At 38.3% G+C, this 11097-nt stretch overlaps 1 protein-coding gene across 1 annotated transcript; it reads left to right on the top strand.

Annotated features, from left to right (window-relative positions):
- Positions 1-2258: 2258 nt before the first annotated feature.
- LOC133577574 (uncharacterized) lies at positions 2259-10519 on the top strand. Its single transcript, XM_061931547.2, has 5 exons — positions 2259-2299; positions 5162-5204; positions 5301-5360; positions 9471-9611; positions 9685-10519. Exons 2-5 carry the CDS (start codon positions 5178-5180, stop codon positions 10108-10110), a joined length of 654 nt encoding a protein of 217 aa, XP_061787531.1. The 5' UTR covers positions 2259-2299; positions 5162-5177; the 3' UTR covers positions 10111-10519.
- The last annotated feature ends 578 nt before the right edge of the window (positions 10520-11097 follow it).

The raw sequence follows: 11097 nt of genomic DNA, 5'->3' as shown, positions 1-11097 counted from the left end.
GGGAAAATAACAAACCTCAATTACAGTACACATAAACATTAAGCAACATGGCTTCCTCTGATACCAATGTTCCCTCTAATTTTTCATGTGTGTGAGCAAACTCCCAAACTCCCTGAGCATTCAGTGGAGCACATGTGAGCAACATCAGACGTGCACACTGTGGCCACACCAGCGTCACACCTGTCCCAAACCTGACATCATAAGAATTTAAATGTTTTATTAAAATAATTTTCTGATATAAGTGATTTTGCCCCCTTACAATGACAATAACAAAAAAACATGTTTTTCATGACCTATGTGCTAGTATTGTATGTCTGGTTGCGGGTCCTGCCTTTAAAAGAAATGTTACCCCTTTCAGAGATTACATTTAGTTCCTGTAACTTTCTGTCTGTAAAATACATCTTTTTATTAGAATTTATGAAATCTAGTGACAATATTTCATGAATAATATCCTTAGATTAACATTCTTAATAAATGGCAGTAAAATAAGCACACATCTGACTGTGGAATCAAGAGTGTTACAACCTGGCATTTACACATTGTGTGGCGTTGGGGTTGTCCGACTTTTTGTGTGGCCATAAACGCAGCACTGGCTAAGTGCCATGAGTGCGTGTGTTGGTGCAGGTGAGACAGAGCAAGCGGCTTCTGTTGAAACGACGGATGATAACGTTGGTTTAAGCCTGGTTTGTATGGCAGAAAATTACCAGTTTTTATAGATAACATATTTTTTTACTCATGTTTTTGGTGTGGTTACAAACAGTTTTGCTCAATAAAGTGATTGATGGAATTCCTGTCCGTAAAGTGTCTCGACAGACGATAATTGAACTGTGTTGACAAAGATTGTTTTATTCATTGGGGCCACTCGTGTTGTCACCTGTCACTCACAGAGTTGCATTGCAAAATCATACAGAATAAATTGTAATGTGTTTATTTTGTTTAAAGTTCAGATGGGATTTTTGATTTCCTGCGCGGCATTCATTTGCTGTGCCCAGAGGACGAGTGAGCGGTGCGCAATTGCGCAGGCGCGCACCCTAGAGGGAACGTTGTCTTATACCAGGGGTCAGCAACCCAAAATGTTGAAAGAGCCATATTGGACCAAAAATACAAAAACAAATCTGTCTGGAGCCGCAAAAAATTAAAAGCCATATTACATACAGATAGTGTGTCATGAGATATAAATTGAATTAAGAGGACTTAAAGGAAACTAAATGAGCTCAAATATAGCTACAAATGAGGCATAATGATGCAATATGTACATATAGCTAGCCTAAATAGCATGTTAGCATCGATTAGCTTGCAGTCATGCAGTGGCCAAATATGTCTGATTAGCACTCCACACAAGTCAATAACATCAACAAAACTCACCTCTGTGGAAAGTTTGGTGGACAAAATGAGACAGAAAAAGAAGTGGCATAAAACACGTCCTATAAAGTCGGAGATAGTTATACATGTAAACAAACTAAGGTGAGTTCAAGGACCGCCAAAATTAGTAGGACAAAACGGCGCTCGCCAAATACTCGAATCAGTGAAGCATGTTTAATATAAACAGTGTGCTTTGTAACAATTAGGGAGGCTTGTGTCAAGTTTGTCCTCCTACAGAAACCATATTAAAACAAAAAATAGATTTTTTCCCCCTCATCTTTTTCAATTTTTCATACATTTTTTAAAAAGCTCCAGAGAGCCACTAGGGCGGCGCTAAAGAGCCGCATGCGGCTCTAGAGCCGCGGGTTGCCGACCCCGGTCTTATACCATAAAATAATACATCTTAAATTAATCTGTTTAATAGCTAACATTTTCATAATTTGAGTCCTTCAATCATACAATAAAATACAATGAGTTAATACAATAAATATACAACTATATACTGTACTGATAAGTCATTCACACTATGTTTGTTAATATGCCCACAATTACGGTAATTCAACATTTCTGTTTCGCGAAATACAAAATGGACAATGTGCACGAATGAAGAAAAATGTGTTAAAAATTAAATAAAAGTGGCTATCCATCCATCCATCCATTTCCTACCTCTTGTCCCTTTTGGGATCGCGGGGTAAAAGTGGTTATGTAAATAAAAAAGGTTGAACATTTAATAAGTCAAAATGGCAGAGATATTAAACATGGATTAATCAATTATTGTTGTCAATGTTGTTTCTGAATAACCAGATTGCACAAGTCAAGTGTAGTAACATTTCCTCGGTTTCCGGAAGTCTCGTGGGGTTTCGCTCGACGAGATTTCGTTACCATAGGTCACGTGGTGCGAAAGAACAACACTTGGCGTCGCTAATGCTTACTGGAGGTACGAAAATGTAAACGTTTTTATGTACTAATGATGTATTTAAAACATGTATATCGTCTACTTAAGAAATAAAATAGCTACTTTTGAAACAAACTGTACGAATGTAAAAAAATAGCGGTTTTTTGTCATCGTTATTTGTTCCACCCAGTGAATTTCTTTTAAGTCATCCATCCAATTCCATCCATCCATCCATTTTCCTACCGGTTGTCTCTTTCAGGGTTACTAGTGGTCTTTTTTTACCTCACCAATAGGCTAATATAGTCGTAAATGAAGTCACACTTAAAACAAAAGCAATACATTTATTTTACACTAGACACAAATTATATCTGCTAAGTCAGTTGTTCTCAAATGGGGGTACGCGTACCCCTGGGGGTACTTGAAGGAATGCCAAGGGGTACGTGAGATTTTTTTTAAATATTCTAAAAATAGCAACAATTCAAAAATCCTTTATAAATATAAATAAAAACCTATCTTTTTTTCCAAATAGTTCAAGAAAGACCACTACAAATGAGCAATATTTTGCACTGTTATACAATTGAATAAATCAGAAAGATGACATAGTGCTGTATTTTACTTCTTTATCTCTTTTTTTCAACCAAAAATGCTTTGCTCTGATTAGGGGGTACTCGAATTAAAAAAAAATTCACAGGGGGTACATCACTGAAAAAAGGTTGAGAACCACTGTGCTAAGTAATGCCAAAAGATGGTCAGAGAGCCTCCACAAAAAATATTTTCAAAAGGGGTGTGAGGGCTACTTTCGGTACGAAGCTGTTTTTTTTTAGGACAGGTACATTATCAAAATACATACTTAAAATAACATGAAAATATGGTAGTCATTTTCACAAAAATAAAGTTGTAATTCAGGATATAATTGTATTTAAGGGGAACTGGAATATTGTCTACCTTATCTAAGACAAGAACACTTACAGAATGTCTTTTTTATACATTCTAACTAGTAAATAAACGCTAGCAAAAGTCAGCTAACAATGGACTCAATAGGAGTCACTCTTTTCTGCCTGTACAGCGCTGTAAAAAACCTTAAAAAGCTTCCATCAATACAAGCTGCAAGTATTATTTAATGTAGTAACAGGCACATTAATAGTTACGTATTTTGCTCATTTTAAGCATACGGCGGCATATTAATTTCACAGACGCATCACAACGTTTGCTTTTCCCTTCAACAACAACAACAACAACTTCTCTTGGTGGACTTCACGAGAGACAACAACGATTACTTTGGGACAAATGATGATCCAGAACCTTATATTTTTTAGCCTGAATAGATGGAGTATGAGCAACCAGCTATCGAATCTGAGTGGTAAACAGATTATGCTTTAGTGATACACTAAGCAGTTTTGCTAATTGCTGAACAAGATATACAAACTACGAACATAATAGGATAGGATAGACTTTATTCACCCCTCGACAGGGAAATTATGTGGTTGCAGTACAGATACGAAAATTCTGCAAAAAATCAGGTAAAAACACATGACAACAAGAGGGAAACTTTAAAAGCATACCTGTAGAGCTAATGCAACCAGCTGCCCATTATAATAACAATATTGCTAATACTTGGTTAATATTCAGTTCACGAGTTGTGAATGGAGTATTGTTGGCAATTTTTTGATGTTTTTTTAGAGGGCTTTATGGGCGGAATACTGTACTGCCATTATCTGCATTGGTACTTGCCGTATTTAACGACTTGGAATGCATTAAAAATGTGTACTTGTCTTACATAGGAATTGAGAATGATAAGCAAAATTAAAATAAAAAAAGTGCAGTTCCCCTTCACCGCAAAATAATGGTATTTTCTTAACAGTCGTAATATTACGAGAATAACGTTTTTGGAATAATTTGGTGAGGAAAAGTTGTAACCTTATGACCTATGTGTCAAAGTCAAGGTCCGCGGGTCAAATCCGGGATGATATTTGATTAGTATTAAAATCGGCCTGCAGGCCACAGCCGCCTGCTGCTGTTTTGCACGCACCAATACTCCATCAGTGTTGGTGCTAGGAATTTTCAAAATAGGGTCCCAGGGACCCCATCAAGTCATAAAAATGAGGTCCCACAGTAAATTTTTGGGGTCCCACTTTTTTGTAACCGTTTTGAAAACAAATGATAAATGTATGCATTATCCTGTTATATCTCACATTCTATATTGTTTGGAAAAGGGTTGTAATAAACGTTACTTAATTCATTTAAAAAAATAATGCAAAAGAAAACAAATGTCTATGCGTATGTAAATTTGTTCCTTTGAAACTTTACCACTGTTGGTATTTTTTTCTATATTTTTATTGTAATATTTTCAGAATGTGTTTGTTCTATTTTTGGCCAAAGTAAGACAAAGACAACAATCTGAAGTTGTCTTTATTTTTTTGTTTTAATGCTGTGATTTTAATAGTCTGGCCCGCGTGTGCACATATTTTCCTCCTTGCTGCCCCTGAGCTTAAATGACTTTGACACCCCTGCCTTATGACAATAATGTCAACATATAATAAGAATAATGTCATGAAATTATGAGCAAAATAAATTCACGAGAAGAAAGTTTAAATACTTGTAAAATAACCACAGCTAACTGAAAAAAATGCACAGCTGACATGGTGTGTTTTCCCCCCAAAATCTATATACTGTAACTTCCTAGCATTTCTAGATAGGTTTGGCAGCTATCGGTGGGAAAAGTATAGACATCCCTGCTTCTGCAGTACATGACAATAGTGTTAATTTCATTTTTTCAGTTACAAGTTTTGAAATTTATTCGCGGGCAAGTCTGCGGTCATTTATGGCCTGGTTTTTGCCTGCTGCTGTATATGTAGCCATTGTCATATAATACTATGTATATTTGTTTCTATTACACCGAACCAGGTGTGAAGACATAGGAATGCTGAATATGCCGAAAGTCATTGAGGTGAAGAAGGCCACCACAGTTGCAACGGATTCTGTTGCAGGGGTGGATTGTAGTCATTTCTGTTCTCAATGTCACATCACCTTCCCTGACTTTAAGAGACAAGACACGCACATGAGAAGGACTCACCCAGACCTTTACGCAAAGCAGCTGATGAAGGTAAAAATGCTCCATGAAGTGTGGTTTGTTTGTTTTTGGCTTGCAACAGACACATTGTAGAAATAACAAAAACACTAGAACAGTGGTTCTCAAACTTTTTTCGCCAAGCACCACCACAGACAACACTTAGCTATCCAAGTACCACCATAATGACAAACATTAAAATACACTTGCATAGTAGGCCTAAATATTTATTAAAAACAAGGCAGAGGTTTTATTTAACAAGTTATTTAAATATTTTGGCCACTGTGACAATACACACAGTTTGAACAGTAACACTGTGTTTAGATATTTAATTAAGTGATTAATTGTCGTACCACTACTGGTGTTTACCACAGTTTGAGAATCACTGCATTAGAATGAGGATCTTATAGGCACATTTCATTAATAAATTCTGTCTTTTTCATCTTAAGAAAAAAAAAAAATATATATATATATATATATACAGTACAGGCCAAAAGTTTGGACAAACCTCATTCAATGTGTTTTCTTTATTTTCATGACTATTTACATTGTAGATTGTCACCGAAGACATCAAAACTATGAATGTACACCTGGAATGGTTTTCACTTCACAGGTGTGCCTTATCAGGGTTGATTAGTGGAATTTCTTGCTTTATCAATGGGGTTGGGACCATCAGTTGTGTTGTGAATGAGAAGGCGTGTCCAAACTTTTGGCCTGTACTGTATATATACATATATATTTGTTGGTATCAAATCATAGACTTATAATTATCAAAATGACAGAACGCTTGATGTGTGGTCTGAAAGGGACCTCAAAAGTAGAGATTGACCCATTATCGGCCGGGCTGATAATTGGCATTTTGGGCAGCACGGTGATACAGAGGTTAGTGTGTGTGCCTCACAATAAGGAGGTCCTGGGATTGATCCCTGGGCTCGGGATCTTTCTGTGTGACGTTTGCATGTTCTCCCGTGACTGTGTGGGTTCCCTCCGGGTACTCCGGCTTCCTCCCACCTCCAAAGACATACACCTGGGGATAGATTGATTGGCAACACTAAATGGTCCCTAGTGTGTGAATGTGAGTGTGAATGTTGTCTGTGAATGTTGTCAGTCTATCTGTGTTGGCCCTGCGATGAGGTGGTGACTTGTCCAGGGTGTAACTCGCCTTCCGCCCGAATGCAGCTGGGATAGGTTCCAGCCCCCCCCCCCCCCCCCGCGACCCCAGAGGGACAGGCGGTAGAAAAATGATGGATGGATGGGACATATGTCAGTATCGGCCTCCTTTTATTGGTTTCGTTTTTTTTCTTACAACTACATCAGAACTACATCAGAAAATACAATATATACACATGATGTGGGGCGGTATAGCTCGGTTGGTAGAGCGGCCGTGCCAGCAACTTGAGGGTTGCAGGTTCGATCCCCGCTTCCGCCATCCTAGTCACTGCCGTTGTGTCCTTGGGCAAGACACTTTACCCACCTGCTCCCAGTGCCACCCACACTGGTTTTAATGTAACTTAGATATTGGGTTTCACTATGTAAAGCGCTTTGAGTCACTTGAGAAAAAGCGCTATATAAATGTAATTCACATGATACCAGTATTTCAGGGGTCTCCAACCAGTCGCCAACCAGTCTATCGCGATCGACCAGTCGATCTTTGGGACCCTAACGGTCTATCGCGAAAATATTAGGAAAAAAAGTATTAATAAGACATCAGTGACACTCCCAGTGACACTCCCACCTGGAGAATGTCCAACAGACTTGCAAACGGGCACACATTTTAACCCCAGAACACGCCCACACGCCTCTGCCTCTCTCTCTTTTCAGCCGAACATCAAGCTGCTCTCGACATCGCGGCCACACCCCCCGAGCACTGGTGCACGCTACACCTGCTCGTCTTGCAAACGTGCATTGCATGACGTGCTCATAAATCATCGCGCTGCCACAATGACTGAATGTCTGACTGTTGCAACGAATCGGACATTTTCTAGCATCCAACATCAAACAACTCTTCCCTCAACCACGAGTCCATGACAATCATCACTCACCTGCGACTCTGTGAACATTGTACCCAAGTACGGATTTTGTGTTGATTTATTGTGAATACAAAACTAAACATTGACATCTGCAAACGCGGTAATATATGATAAAACAAGGTGACAGCTAAAGAAGGATTTCGCCCGTTAGTCCCCTTTTTTATCACACAGGAAAAACCCGCCAGGTGAAAAGCTGATTTGACTAACTCCGGTGCTGATGTAAAAACCATGTGACTCGCGTCCCATATTTGACCAGAACAAATATGCTACGGTACTAAGACTATAGTAGCCGTAAAGAGGTAGCTTCTACAGCACGGGTGCCCAAAGTGCTGCACAGGGGCCGTCTGTGGCCCGTGACTCGATTGTCATTGGCCCTATAGGCACATTACAAAACACAACAACAAAAAACACCAGCAAAATTTGGGGAAAAAGCCAAAAATGTTGAAACCAGCTAATATCAACAACACAAAGCTTTGTCTTTAAAAAAAAAAATATATATATATAATATACAATACAGGCCAAAAGTTTGGACACACCTTCTCCTCATTCAATGCGGTTTTTTTATTTTCATGACTATTTACTTTGTAGATTGTCACTGAAGGCATCAAAACTATGAATGAACACATGTGGAGTTATGTACTTAATAAAAAAGGTGAAATAACTGAAAACATGTTTTGTATTGTAGTTTCTTCAAAAAAGCCACCCTTTGCTCTGATTACCGTATTTTTCGGACTATAAGTCGCAGTTTTTTTCATAGTTTGGCCGTGGGTGCGACTTATACTCAGGAGCGACTTATGTGTGAAATTATTAACACATTACCGTAAAATATCAAATAATATTATTTAGCTCATTCACGTAAGAGACTAGACGTATAAGATTTCATGGGATTTAGCGATTAAGAGTGACAGATTGTTTGGTAAACGTATAGCATGTTCTAGATGTTATAGTTATTTGAATGACTCTTACCATAATATGTTACGTTAACATACCAGGCACGTTCTCAGTTGGTTATTTATGCCTCATATAACGTACACTTATTCAGTCTGTTGTTCACTATTCTTTATTTATTTTAAATTGCCTTTCAAATGTTTATTCTTGGTGTTGGGTTTTATCAAATAAATTTCCCCAAAAAATGCGACTTATACTCCAGTGCGACTTTTATGTTTTTTTCCTTCTTTATTATGCATTTTCCGCATGTGCGACATATACTCCGGTGCGACTTATACTCCGAAAAATACGGTACTGCTTTGCACACTCTTGGCATTCTCTCGATGAGCTGCAAGAGGTAGTCACCTGAAATGGTTTTCACTTTACAGGTGTGCTTGAAGCTCATCGAGAGAATGCCAAGAGTGTGCAAAGCAGTAATCAGAGCAAAGTGTGGCTATTTTGAAGAAACTAGAATATAAAACATGTTTTCAGTTATTCACCTTTTTTGTTAAGTACATAACTCCACATGTGTTCATTCATAGTTTTGGTTCCTTCAGTGACAATCTACAATGTAAATACCGTAGTCATGAAAATAAAGAAAAATGCATTGATTGAGAAGGTGGGTCCAAACTTTTGGCCTGTATTGTATATATATAAAAAACATAGTTGACGCAGGGGTAGATGTTGCTTGCATTTTGCTGAGACCAGGTATCTTGGGCTCGAAAAGGTTGGTGACCTCTGCAGTATTTAGTATTTAAAATAATAAATAATTAGGAGAGTAGATCGTTATATCCGCTGCTCAAGCACCAGCCCACATTTTTTTCAACCAATCCTAATCAAAGTTTACACACTTGTGCTTGTCAGTCCCCTCACGGTTTCCGTATCGAATTTCGTGGCGTTTTGGCTAAACACCCTAAAGTTACTATTGGTGTTTGAAGAGCTGTGCGAGAAATTTCAACTCAATTTGACTTATGGGGTCTAAACAACCGAAAAATATTAGCACAAGCAATACAGTAATAGTGCACATCTTGACAGGTTTTCACCCTTTAGTGTACAGCGGTTCAGGAGTAGAAGGGTTCCACCATGGAGTGGGGACTATATGTGTTACTCAATTGTATACTGCATTTACTGTTAACAAATTTGAATTTAATTGGTATTTTCATCAATACTTTTTACAATTTTGTTGCAGAACAATACCCGCTTCATATGTTATAAGTGTGACAGGGACTTTGCCTCACCTGAGGAGCTCAGCGTGCACCAGGCCACCCACCGCATCGATGAGCTCCCCGTCTGCTCTTTCTGCAACACAAAATTTGACACCTTCACAAAGGTGAGTGGCCCGCCAGTACGCTTCCTAAAGATGATCTCATGTGGTAACATGCTCTTTGTGGTTGTGTTTACAGCTGATCAAACACAAACGACACGACTGTCCTGACAGAGAATGGCACTGTCGAGACTGCCACCCTACGGTCCGCTGCGTCAACCTCTTACAGTTTCACCTTCATTGCATCAAGGTGCACGACAAGGACGCAACGGAGACCGGCAGGCACCGTTGCATGACATGCTTTGGCTGTTTTCACACCCGGCAAGCGCTCTTGAACCACCAATGGCGGATCAACAAAGCTGCGAAGAAGCCCGTAAGGAAACGTGACCCGGAGGCAAACACTCAAAAGTACAGCAAGAGGGTGAGAAGAACAGATGCTCTATCGCCGGAACGCAAGATCCCTTGTTCGGAGGAAGGTTGTGACCTGGTATTCCCGTCTGTTGACGCCCTGAGGATGCACAAAAAGAACCAGCACGGTCCTCACTTATCTTGCAAGAAGCATTGATGCTGTAACAGAACACATGACCATTGAAATATTTACAATTTCTGGTCACTCTCATGTCATGTGACTTTGCTTCAGACTTTATTGATTCATGATGGAAGTCATGTTACCCCTGTGTGTTGTTTTTTAAAGTCATGCTGTACAGTCACCACCTAGAAAATATTTAGCTTGGCAAATCCACCATTTCTGCTACCCTGCTTGCTAGCACAGTTTAGCGTCAAACGTGGTTTGCAATCGCAAGGAAATCAGCAAAGAAACATTTTAATTCCAACAAATGCTTACCTAATACATGTAATACATTTTATTTTATATGCATAGATTGCAAATCTAATTGTACTTTAGTTTTTTTTTAAAGTCTAGTGTTTCTGTGTACTATTCTTTTTTCAAAATAAACAATGTGCAACACACAGAACTTGCTTACGTGGCATCTTTCTGGTGCTTTGGCATTGTAGGGATCTTTCAAAATGTTTTGTTTCTTTATTTACCTGAACAGTCATAGATTGCTGTTTTTTTATGTTGTATAAACAGCACATCAAGGAAAAAACATCCAAAAGTACAATTTCTATTTGTTCTATTTATGTAACAATTCATTATAAGTCACAGTTTATGACACGAAAATCTAATGTTTTAGTGATAATCAATATGTAGAAGACATGAATGACGTATGATTGATCAATAATAGATATAGCGAAAAAGCAACATTAAATATCTGCTTCTTCCAACTCCTCTTCAAACATTTTAAACTGTAAATGTAACTTGTTAAGCATGTCCAACATAAATAAACCACACCTATAGTTAAGTTGTTTTAGAGTATTTTTTTTTTAATGATCTTTGGTTACGTTTATTAAAAAAAGGGATTAGTTCGCTCAATCTAATGTTGTTTATGCTTTCTACGGTGGCTTTGAGTGGCCAGAAAGTTTCCTAAGAAGATATTATTATTATTATTATTATGATCATCATTAATAGGCTTTTCACAGGCAAGATGCAAAA

This window comes from Nerophis lumbriciformis, linkage group LG37 (genome assembly GCF_033978685.3).
Source record: "Nerophis lumbriciformis linkage group LG37, RoL_Nlum_v2.1, whole genome shotgun sequence".
In the NCBI taxonomy this organism is placed as follows: Eukaryota; Metazoa; Chordata; class Actinopteri; order Syngnathiformes; family Syngnathidae; genus Nerophis; species Nerophis lumbriciformis.
The sequence above is the reverse complement of the archived record's forward strand: the minus strand, read 5'-3'. Positions and strand labels throughout refer to the sequence as shown.